Here is a 12755-nt window from a genome sequence, read left to right as displayed (position 1 = left end):
TCATCAAGAGAATGCCAAGAGTGTGCAAAACAGTCATCAAAGCAAAAGGTGGCTACTTTGAAGAACCTAGAATATAATACATAATTTCAGTTGTTTCACACTTTTTTGTTAAGTATATAATTTCACATGTGTTAATTCATAGTTTTGATGCCTTAGTCATGAAAATACGGAGAAATCTTTAAATGAGAAGGTGTGTGCGAACTTTTGGTCTGTACTGTATGTAACCCCAACACAACAGCTTTGAGGAATAAGTATCCTTAGGCTACTTTCACACTAGCGTCGTGCACTGCACGTCGCAATGCGATGTTGCAGCGCACCGACGCCATCGGTGAAAGCGCCGCACAACCTGGGCAGCGGATGCTGTTTTTCAACGCATCCGCTGCCCCATTGTGAGGTGCGGGGAGGCGGGGTCGGAGTTCCGACCGCGCATGCGCGGTCGGAAAAGACGGTCATGATGCAGCAAAAAACGTTACAAGTAACGTTTTTTGGTTGCGACGGTCCGCCGCAGTACGACGCAACCTTCGCACGACGGTTGCGACGTGTGGCAATGCGTCGCTAATGCAAGTCTATGGAGAAAAACGCATCCTGCAAGCACTTTTGCAGGATGCGTTTTTTCTACAAAACGACGCATAGTGACGTGCAGTGAAAGTAGCCTTAACTGTTGCTGTTAAAATGTGTATCCGCGGTCGGGGTTAATCCTGTTTCTACTAAGTTGTAGCCTTCTAAATAAATTGTTGCCTTCAAGGTTTGTATTCCAAAGCATGTATTTCATCCCACCAAGTTTCAGTGATGTCTGACATCATATCTCTCTTCCTGTGTTAACAACTCCAATTTTCCTTGTTTGTTTCCCATGCTCTGTGCATTTGTATAGACACATTTTAGTTTGTAGTCGGTTTGTCTTGCTCCTCTATTTTCATAGACAAATATGACAGTCCACCATGGTATAGTATAAATCAATTCACTATTTGTTACCATGTAATCAACAGGATTACTGCAGCCTATCATCAATTACTACATAGAACTCCACCAGAAAAGATGATCATAAGGCAATTTTTAGGGTATCAAAAACCATAATTTTATTAAAGCACTAAATCATTTAAAATCATACTGCCAGAGTTAGAGAAGTGGAACAACAGATATATCTCATACAATCACCAGTGTTGACGCACAGCGCCAAGTGATAGATAATTACCTCCCATATTGGGTATTGGTGGGAAACTAATACTAGCCACAATAAATAGATAAATAATTTTTCAAAAATAGCATACAGGTATAATAAAACCAGAGTAATATGTATTCTTATATTGGTTAATCCTGTCTAATCACAGGCCCCTTGAGAAAGGAGTCCGAAATGCGCGTCGGGGCGGACGCGCAGAGCCAGGTGGTAGCAAGCAGTCCACACTTCAGCTATTTAAGGTAATTATACCATTTCACTTACCGTAGGCCCATTGGGGTCTCGGTGGGGGATATAGAATGGAAAGGTAGTGGAATGTGGCTGATAAATGGTGGCGACGTACAGAATTAACTAATATAAGAATACATATTACTCTGGTTTTATTATACCTGTATGCTATTTTTGAAAAATTATTTATCTATTTATTGTGGCTAGTATCAGTTTCCCACCAGTACCCAATATGGGAGGTAATTATCACTTGGCGCTGCGCGTCAACACTGGTGATTGTGTGAGATATATCTGTTGTTCCACTTCTCTAACTCTGGCAGTATGATTTTAAATGATTTAGTGCTTTAATAAAATTATGGTTTTTGATACATTAAAAATTGCCTTATGATCATCTTTTCTGGTGGAGTCCTCTATTTTCATGCAGAATTTGTTTTTGTTCTTTATTTCCACTGTTAATAGCAGGGTTCCCTAAATAATTAGGTGCATATTTATATCAACTTTGTTGGTATATCACATAGAAATCCAATAAAAAACATTTATGTTTGTGGGTATAACATGAAAAGAAATGTGGAAAACTTCATGGGGTATGAATACCATTTCAAGGCACTGTAATAAGTGTTATTTTAGGACAAACGTGACAGAGAAGGGGTTGTCAGAATAGTGGGCAACCTCTTTATAAGAGACAACCCCTTTCTAAAAGGGACAACCCCTTTACTGATTTGTGTTTTTTATTCTTTTTAGGTAAGCATATATTTGCCAGCAATAAAAACAATGAAAAGCGTTGTGGAAAGAATGAAAAACCTGAGTAATTTTATAGTAAGTGTCTTATTTTTCTTTCCAAATCTTGTTCACTGTCCAAAACATGCAGTAATCTGGTTGTAATGAAACAGTTACCATCATGAAATGAAACAGGATCTACCGTATATACTCGAGTATAAACCGACATTTTCAGCCCATTTTTTTAGGCTTAAAGTGCCTCTCTCGGCTTATACTCAAGTCATTGTGCCAGGGGGTCAGCGGGGGAGGGGGAGTGGCAGGAGTGGCTGCTGTCACATCATACTTGCCCCCTCCTGGCGCTGTCTTTGCACGTCCCTGCTTCTCAGATGGCTTCTGGCGCTCTTCCTGTGGTCAGCGGTCACGTGGTACCGCTCATCAGAGTAATGAATATGCACGCGACTCCACTCCCATAGATGTGGAGTGCATATCATTACTTTAATGAGCGGTACCATGTGACCGCTGAACACAGGAACAAGCTGCCGGCACCGGAGGCCATCGGCGAAGCCGGAACGTGCAGAGACCGTGCCAGGAGGGAGTGAGTATGAAGGGGGAGGGTGAGCAATTCGATATTCACCTGTCCCCGTTCCACCACTGGGCTCTGCCTTCTGTGTCCTATGGCTGTTATATTCAGGTCAAAGGGCGCAATGACGTGGTTAGTGTGCGCCCTCTGCCTGAACAGTCACAGCCAGAGGACCCAGAAGACACAGTGGTGCACGGTGATGGGACAGGTAAATATCGCAAGTGCCGGGGGCCTGAGTTAGCGGCGACACCGGTACCTGACCCCCATAGGGTGCCGGTGTCCTGCTTGCTTTGGACAGCGGTACCTGGCCCACAGCGACGAGAGGTGAATGTCATTTTTTTTTTTATCGCAGCAGCATATGGGGCATATTATTCTATGGAGCATCTTATGGAGCCATCAGCTTTTATGGAGTATTATATGGGGCATATTATTCTATTGAGCATCTTATGGGGCCATCATTAACCTTTTATGCAGCATTATATGGGGCATATTTTAATATGGAGCATCGTATGGGGCCATTATTAACCTTTGTTCGGCATTATATGGAGCATATTTTTTGAATGGAGCATCTTATGGGGCCCATCATGACCTGTATTGAGCATTATAGGGGTATCCTGCTCCAATATGGATATTCAAAAACATTTAACCTACTGATATCTCAATTACGGTAATTTTACTTTTATTGGCATCTATTTTTATTTTTGAAATTTACCAGTAGCTGCTGCATTTCCCACCCTAGGCTTATACTCGAGTCAATACATTTTCCCAGTTTTTTGTGACAAAATTAGGGTCAGCTTATACTCAAGTATATACGGTACATTTCTTTTATATCAGAGATTCTGAAAAATACTTTATGCCCCACTTAGAATTTTTTTGTAGCTTAGTATATGTGTTTGGCAATGACCTGATCATCTCTTTTATTTTCTTACTTGTACATCAGTAAGAGGTTAAAGTACAACATATAGTTACATATAGTTACGTCTCATACTGGCTCCCTGACTTTGATAGTGGTTCAGAACTGAGCCTATATCATTGCTGGCAGATGATGGCTGTGATATTCATCCATCATCTGCTTTTAACAGCCATGCGTGTCGCAGATCTCTGCCCTTGTTTGTTAATGTTAAATGCCAATGTCTGATATTGGCATTTACAGTGCGTAGTCAAGGGGGTATGTCATTCTATGTGCCTATTGGTGCCCCCATCACATTGTAATGGGATGCCGATAGGTTGCCATGATGGCCAGGGGTCTGTTGAAGACCCCTGTGATGTCATGATGGAATTCCTGTGAATACCGATTTCTGTTTGGTGTTCATAGGAGCCAATGATTTTTGCTATGTGCAGAAACACTATGCTCTTGTTGTATATAACACAAACGATCGGATGAGCGCAGGTTCAAGTTCACCAAGAAGACTAACAAGTACAGTCAAAAGTTGAAATAAAAATTAAATATGAAAAAAATAATTTTAGCATTACGTCCATATAAGACCAATTTTTAAAAATATAAAATGAACTTCACGCGGCTGCCAATTTCAGTTTTTGTGTTCCCGTATTTTCCTCCACTTCTTCCAAGGCCATGCCTCTTATTTTTCTGTCCACATTGACATATTAGGGCTTGTTTATCGCGGGACGAGTTGTACCACATAATGTACTGTAAAATTGGGGGGGGGGGAACCAAATGCAGTGAAATTGTGAAAAAAAAAAACCTCAATTCTGACAGTTTTTTGGTAAGTGTTTTTACAGTATTCATATTGTGGTAAAAATTACCATGAAGTATGATTCTCCTCATCAATACGATTACGGCGATACCAAACATGTTCAGGTTCTTTCTTTATTTTTTTTAGTGGTGAAAACAAAATCAGAAGTTTGGAAAAAAAAAATTGTTGGGTTGTGTCACCATTTTCTGAGGCCCGTAACATTTTTATTGGAGCCATTATGGCTTATTTTTTGTGGGGCAAGACTAGATTTTTATTAGTACCATTTTTGAACAGATGTGACTTTATGATCCATTGTTGCAGCCATTTTTATGGAATTCCGGTGATCAACAAAATTTAATTTTGGCGTTCTTTAATTTTCCCGTTTACGGTGTTTACCAGTCGGTTTGTTTTTATATTTTGATAGATCAGACTTTTCTGAAGCGGCAATACCACATATGTATGTTTTCCCATTCCCCACGACAGCTCCATGGAGAAAGGATCAGCCCCAAGGACAGAAAAACCTACAGCTTTAAAAGGTGAAACCCTCCAGTACGCTTCAGTGGTTTGCTGTCCTTGAGGGAGACCCTACAGCTCCCCGATGCTGCCGGGAAGTCGCCTTACCTGGGGCCGAGATCCGGGCATCACAGATGTGGATCCGGCATCCAGAGGTCCCTGACAGCGGTGAAGGCAGGAAGAAGCCGGGATATCTCTCTGGAGCACGGTCTGTCTGGCCGCATTGCATCCCTGTGAGCTGGTAGAGAGAGTGACGTCATTTCCGGGGGCATGGCCTGGTAAGGCGCTGTGCATCCCCAGATCCCACCAGAGTGTCTGATGTCACTTCTTGGTGGTGCGGTGCATCTCTGGGAGCTAGCACATTGGATGAATGAAGCCAGGCATCTGATGGAATTATGGATGTGGCTCTGCATCCCCAGGAGCAGCATGATCCAGAGTGGAGGGGGGGGGGGGGGGCAGGACGCATCAATAGCCATCACTTGTCTCAATCCGGGGCGGATCTGGAGAGGTGATGGAGGATAAAAACCTCCCCCTGTGCTGCAAGAGGGTCCCAGATGGAAGACGATAGCCAGCCTTGAGAACCTACAGAAGCAGCCCCTCTGACCTCAGTTGTCCTGTGTCAGGTGGGGTGAGCTACAGTTGATCCCTGGGAAAATTATCCTAAATGCCTTTAAATTTTTATCTATATGTTTTATAGAACAGTCCTGGGAAAGCACAATCAAAGACAAAGCACAGGGAGTGTGCATTACGCAAATGCAGATTACCGTCTGCTTATATTAAAAAGCTATGTAAAGAGTACATTGGAAGAACCCTATCAGAAGAATGCCCTTCCCTCATAAAAAATATTAAAACCATGATCAGGGTGGAAATACATTTTTTTAAAAAGGATTTAAAGCCAGTACCTCATCAAGAGAGATCAGGGTAAACTCTAGTTCAGAGGAAAAATATTTAGAATTGAGAGTCCTTAGTAGTTGATACCTTTTAATGGCTAACTGAAACGATGGTAACAAATTGCAAGCTTTCGAGACTACTCAGGTCTCTTCATCAGGCATAGACTAATACAAAATCTGAAGAATCACATATTTATGCACAACACAGCATAGAAATAATGCAAGAGATAAGACAAGTGACGTGAAGCAGAGCTATCATTATGGGAGAGGGATAAACCATTGTGTCCATAAATATTGGAACAGTTCATAGATAAGGAATGTGAATGTTTTATTGTTCTCTGATTGGGGTCTGGTTCTGTGTTGTGATGCCCCCACGAGGTCTGAGGAGCAAATTCTTTAATTGATGTTAAAAGACATAAATCCATGCCACACATTCATTCCTGCGCTGAGTGTGTCAAAGGTTGTCATGAGTTTATACTCCCTTTACTACAAGAGAAAACACCACAGAAAAAAACAGGCAATGTGCTTACCTGTCCAGGCCTCAAATCAAATGCACTATCATGGTGCAGCGAGCCCAAGTAAAGATGGCGCCTGCATAGGTGCGGTAATGCCAAATGAGACAGCCAGCCTACAATCAGGGATTGGCCGCTTGGCACACCAGTGCAAATAAATAATCTGCAGCAATGTTCACACAGAGTATGCAAAGCATCTGGATCATAGCCTATTATTAAAGCCTTGTGGCAGGCTGACCAGTGCTAACTGTAATGTGTCCCGTGTGAACAGAGGCCACAACTTACAAAGCCATCTGCACCTCAAAAGGTAAAAATAAAAAAAGTGCACAAGAACATATCAAAATATGTAAAGTATTAGTAAATATTATGGCCACAATACGTAAGCTGGCAACCCACGTCACGGGTCCTCACGCTTGCCAGTCCTACTCTAACAGCAAAAACCACAACAAGAGGAAAAAAAAGGAGGTAAAAACCACTATTCTAGAGAAAATCACCACAGAAAAAACAGGACCCGTGATGTGGGTTGCCAGATGTGCATGAGCTGGCACCATTTTCTTGAAGCCCACTACCAGATCAATCTGCGCAAGCGCCGCCCATGGCTGACATGGCAGAAGCACAAAATTTAAGCGAGGAAGATAATGACACCAGAGGCTGCAGAGAGATTATGGCAAGAGCCGAAGGCCCTACCCACACTTCTGCGCCACCCGATGCACAAACAATTTAGGAATCTGAAACTCCTAATGATTTAACAAAAACCAGGCTGCAGATTTCTACACTGAAGGTATCTATTAAATCGATAAGACAGCGTCAATGTGCCCATACGTTTAGTTTAACATAGATAATCCTGATAAGTGGGGCATAATTTTGCAATTGAAATGTATTTAAAATTATTTACAAGATGTCTGCGGCATTAACTGCATGTCATATGGTGGCGCAACCCCTTAACCGCTGTTCTTTCTCATGCATTAATTTTAACATGTGGTGTCAGTGCTGGGTTTTCTTGTGTATGTGATAAGCTGAACTTAGTAAGTTTGTTATTTAATACTCTCACTATTATGACTAACCACTTAAAGAATGTAGTAAGCGGTGTAATTTGTCTGGTATAGTCAATTTTAATAAAAGCTGCAGAACAGCAAAAGTAAGAAATGAGCAATAAAATGTACGGTATTTATTTTAAAGGTCATTGAAGCCAACAGAAATGGAGAAATTAATTTGAAAATTGAGACTGATCTGGTTTCTGTTTCCACACATTTCAAAGATCTTGGAAATCCTCCTTGGGGTAGGCTGATATGCATTTATTAATTTCTTTAATAAATTCCTGTATTTTATACTTGTTTTTGTAGTTTCACGAGTAGTTTGCAATGTCTTAGGGGAAGGCAATAAAATGTGAAGGTAGTACCCAATTGTGGCAGCTTTGAAGAGCGTTGCACTGACCAACTGAAAAATGTTCTAATAAACATCAAGAAATATAATGGATAATTGATCACAAAAACTAAAGTGAGCTCAGTCACATACTGTACATGCTGTTGGTGTGTGAGCCCTGAGAACCTATCTCTTGTTGCCCTTGACTTTTCTTTACACTAGCCGGCGTGGCATAACGTCATTGCTACAGAGTGACTTTGTGCCTCCCTGGGAGGTAGGAGACTGTTCTCTGACTTTCCATCTTGCACCAACTCTGGTACTGAGTAATTATCCCCAAGTATCAGGAAGTCAGCTGACCTTAAGTTATTGTGTATTTTTACCCATCTTGTATATTCCATTAGGCTAATTCAGAGTAAATTCAGTTCATGATAATTGTGAGCATTGCTGCATGTTTGTAGATAATATTGTAGCAATTATTGAGGGGCTCATAAAATGTTTACAATGTGCAACAAGTAACAGATGTATACATTTATGTATAAAAATAAAAGGATATTTAAAGGGGTTGTGGACGTTTTCTTTTTTAAATGCATGCAATTGGGGCTGAACATTTTTGCATTTGGTCTATATTACACGGTCTCTTGCTGGCTGCAGAATGATTTAACAAGGTCAGCCACGTTATCTTTATTTTAGCAGCTATGTTGGGGACATGCAGGGCCGGTTTTGTACAAATTGGGGCTCTGGGCAAAAGTTTAACGTGGGGCCCCAAATGTTAACATATTACACCATCAGAAACATTTCTGTTTTATTTAAATACGCTGCGTTCAGGCTGTTAAAGTTGAGCAAAGCGCCAGAATTGGCTCACCTAATAGATGTGCCTTTTGTTGGTGGCTGCAGGCTGCTATTTTTAGGCTGGGGTGCCAGTATCCATGGCCCCTTACTAACCTGAGAATACCAGCCCCTAGCTGTCAGCTTTAGCAAGGCTGGTTGTCAAAAATGGGGGGACCCCATGTCGATTCTTTATTTATTTAAATAATTAAAAATATGGCATGGGGCCCCCATTATTGTTGATAACCAGCCTTGCTGAAACTGACAGCTGAGGGCTGTAGCCCCCGGCTGTGAGTTTTGCCTGGGTGGTTATCAAAAATACAGAGGAACCCTTTTTTTTAAAATTTAATTATTTATTTACAGGGCTGGCATCGGCTGATGAATATTCTCATCAGCTGCTCCTGATGGGAGCTGTAGTCCCATTAGCTGACACCCAGTGTCAGATAATCTTTATACCTCCGATCATAGCTGTGAGAACCGCAGCTCTTGACCAGCGGGGGTGAATTCACCGCCGTTCAGAAGTGGTGTTTGCCACGCTGTCATTCCTGGTGAAGTCCGTTCAGGTCAGAGGGAGCGATGACGTGTTTAGTGCACGCCCTCTGACTGAACAGTCACAGCTAGAGGACCCGGAAGACAGAGCGGCGCACGGCGGTGGAACGGGGACAGGTGAATATCGCAAGTGCTGGGGGCCTGAGCCAGCGGCGACTCCGGCACCTAACCCCCATAGCGCTGGTGTCCCCGCCTGCTCAGGTCCCCGGCACTCAGTGCCCAGCGACGAGAGGTGAGTATGTCATTTTTTTTTTTTAATCGCAGCAGCAGCATATGGGGCATATTATGCTATGCAGCATCTTATGGGGGCCATCAACCTTTATGGAGCAGCATATAGGGCATATTATGGTATGGATCATCTTATGGGGGCCATGAACCTTTATGGAGCAGCATACGGGGCATATTATGCTATGGAGCATCTTATGGGGGCCATCAACCTTTATGGAGCAACATACGGGACATATGAATCGGATCAGCACATGACAGGATGGGGCGCAGGAAGGGAGCAGCACATGACAGGATGGAGGTGCAGGATGGGAGCAGCACATGACAGGATGGGGGTGCAGGATGGGAGCAGCACATGACAGGATGGAGGCGCAGGATGAGAGAAGCACATGAAAGAATGGGGCGCAGGATGTGAGCACCGCATGACAGGAAGGGGGGGGCGCAGGATGGGAGCAACATATGACCGGATGGGGGCGCAGGATGGGAGCAGCACATGACAGGATTGGGTCTCAGGATGGGTGCAGCACATTACAGAATAGGGGCGCAGGAAGGGAGCAGCACATGACAGAATGGGGGTGCAGGATGGAAGCAGCACATGATGGAATTGGGGCGCAGGATGGGGCAGCACATGACTGGATGGGGGCACAGGATGGGTGCAGCACATGACAGGATGTGGGCGCAGGATGAAAGCAGCACATGACAGGATGGGGGCGCAGGATGAGAGCACAAGACAAGATTGGGGCGCAGCATGGGAGCACATGACAGCATGAGGGCACAGGAAGAGAGTAGCACATGACAAGATGGAGGCGCACAAAATAGGATGATCGCACAGGATGGGGGCTGCACATGACCGGAAGGGGGCGCAGGATGAGAGCAGCATATGACAGGATGGGGGCGCAAGATGGTAGCAGCACATGACAAGATTACGGGGCAGGATGGAAGCAGCATATACCAGGATGGAGACCATATACCAATATAAATGCTCACCACCCGGGAGTAGAACGGGTTCAATAGCTAGTAACTATATAACGGTAAATGATGCAAAACCATGTCCCAAACAGATCTGATAAGCTGAAGATAGTGTGGCCCACCCAGTTAACTCATTCTGCAGCTAGGAATACAAAGTGTAATACAAAGACTATAGGAGGGAAACAATGCAATTTATTTATGACGCCCAATTGCAAAAATGATTTTGGCCCCAATTGCATGCATTTAAGTAAGAAACCCCGTTTAAGGATGGTAATATTAGAAGTTGCAACAAAACAGGATAAACACACCGGCGCTCCCAAGAGGATAAACTAGAAAGCTGCAGGTGCCTAGACAGCTACTGTGCTGGCTCTGTCATATAGCAAAAAAACAAAATACGTGGATAAGGACACCGCGCTAACTAAATAGAACAGCACATGCGTGTCAAGGTGAACGTCTGGCTGGACAAAACGTATAGCACACTGGAAAAGAAACTGATGTCCACACTCCAGTGAACAATAATCAAAGCAACAACAGCACAGAAAAGGCCAATGCAAGTGCCTAGTGAGGGCACAATAAACCGTGAAAGTGTGTGGTAAATACGTATAATAGAAGAATGCACACTTACTAAATGATGATAGAGTTGCTGTGAAGATGCTGGCGATTTTCCAGCAGAGGCTGTCAACGTCCTCTTGGATGTTGGAACAAGATCACCAGCGGTTCAGATGTCTAAAATGCAGTGTCCAGAACGGCAGCGCAGGGCGGCACAAACACCCGAAAATGTGGGGAGCAAGAGACTGCCGGCACCCTCAGCCCTGACGAAGAAGGTCCGGAGACCTTCGAAACGCGTAGGCTATTGTGTACCTGTGCGGCACCCGTCCTTTGCTCCTTGCTTTTTTGCTTTTTGGGGACGTCACCTTAATCACGCCCCCTCTTCTCACCGCTCCTTGCAGCGGTTCCTTTCCGGCCCACGTGTGCCGGTCAGCTTTGCTCCAGGCGCGCACGGCATACACTCACCAGGGAGGACGCTCCCCACATTTTCGGGTGTTTGTGCCGCCCTGCGCTGCCTTTCTGGACACTGCATCTTTAGACATCTGAACCGCTGGTGATCTTGTTCCAACATCCAAGAGGACGTTGACAGCCTCTGCTGGAAAATCGCCAGCATCTTCACAGCAACTCTATCATCATTTAGTAAGTGTGCATTCTTCTATTATACGTATTTACCACACACTTTCACGGTTTATTGTGCCCTCACTAGGCACTTGCATTGGCCTTTTCTGTGCTGTTGTTGCTTTGATTATTGTTCACTGGAGTGTGGACATCAGTTTCTTTTCCAGTGTGCCGTACGTTTTTTTCAGTGTGCTATACGTTTTGTCCAGCCAGACGTTCACCTTGACACGCATGTGCTGTTCTATTTAGTTAGCGCGGTGTCCTTATCTAAATATTAGAAGTTACTATACATGCACTGTTTACTAACAGCAGCCTGGATTGCCTTTTGTTCAACACAAGCCCATGCTCTCTGTTGATTGTCACATTTCAGTGGAGTGGTGAATTGTCTTCCAAAAATTGATTAATTTGTTTAAAGGTTTTACCGTACTTATGCTATTCTTAAATAATAATACAATAAGTGATTAAAATAAATGCCTACATTTAAATTTTCTTCAGTTACTGATGAGTCTTCACAAAATAACTCTCAGGAAAGAGACCGAGACATCATGTCTGAAGCCAGAGTTGATATTAGGAAGCTTCTGCAGTTTCTTGCCGGACAGCAAGTAAATCCAAATAAAGCCATATGTAGTAAGTCATTTTCATGAAATGTGTTAATTGAAGTGAAATTTTTGAAACTGTACACCAATTGCTCCGCTCTACAAATGGAGCCAAGATGATACCAAGGGGCAAAGTCTCCGTTAACTGCTTCTGCCCGTCATTTAGTTAATGAAGCACTCTCATTAGTCTGTGTAAATGTTTTTTGTTTTTTTTTCAATATCGATCGCTATCTTATGTAACCTCACTTGTAACCACTGCCATATGCTTTTAAAGACAGAAAAATTGTATTTTATCCCTTTGGGAAGTTTCTAATGCCTCAGATATTTTGGATTTTGTTGCTGCTTTGGATTTTGTGGATTGTCATTCCGAGCCTACACAGTGGCCTTTGGTGCGTGAGAAACATCCACTAAACCAAACACGTATAGAGTCTTAATTTATAGGGTTTGTGACACCATAAAACAAGTAGGTAATGCTGCAGAGATCAAGGAAAGAAATCATTTTTGTAATTTAATATGATTAGCCCCTTAACGACCAGAGGTATTTTTGGTTTTGCATTTTAATTTTTTATTCCCCTTCTTCCCAGAGCCATAACTTTTTTATTTTTTAGTCAATATGGCCTTGTGTGAGCTTGTTTTTTACAGGACAAGTTTTACTTTTGAACGACACCATTGGATTTACCATGTCATTTACTAGAAAACAGGAAAAAAATTTCAAGTGATGTGAAGTTGCAAAAAAAGTGCAATCCCACACTTG

The 12755-nt window shown here is 43.1% G+C and overlaps 2 protein-coding genes across 7 annotated transcripts in view; one reads left to right on the top strand and one right to left on the bottom strand.

Moving 5' to 3' along the window:
* The window catches only part of UPP1 (uridine phosphorylase 1), a 218443-nt gene that overhangs the window by 19978 nt on the left and 185710 nt on the right, over positions 1-12755 (bottom strand). The window lies entirely within an intron of this gene.
* Positions 1-12755, top strand: part of HUS1 (HUS1 checkpoint clamp component) — a 113058-nt gene that overhangs the window by 89073 nt on the left and 11230 nt on the right. For all 4 annotated transcript variants that reach the window (XR_013216891.1, XM_077269415.1, XM_077269412.1 and 1 more), the window contains exons 5-7: positions 2144-2218; positions 7488-7587; positions 11901-12032. Coding sequence is in view for 3 of the 4 variants with exons in the window: in XM_077269415.1 (XP_077125530.1) it covers positions 2144-2218; positions 7488-7587; positions 11901-12032 (307 nt within the window). In the remaining variant the exon portion in view is untranslated. The remainder of the gene's footprint in view (positions 1-2143; positions 2219-7487; positions 7588-11900; positions 12033-12755) is intronic.

The sequence above is a fragment of the Ranitomeya variabilis genome, chromosome 6, assembly GCF_051348905.1.
Source record: "Ranitomeya variabilis isolate aRanVar5 chromosome 6, aRanVar5.hap1, whole genome shotgun sequence".
Lineage (NCBI taxonomy): Eukaryota > Metazoa > Chordata > Amphibia > Anura > Dendrobatidae > Ranitomeya > Ranitomeya variabilis.
This window is presented reverse-complemented; position numbering and strand designations above follow the sequence as displayed.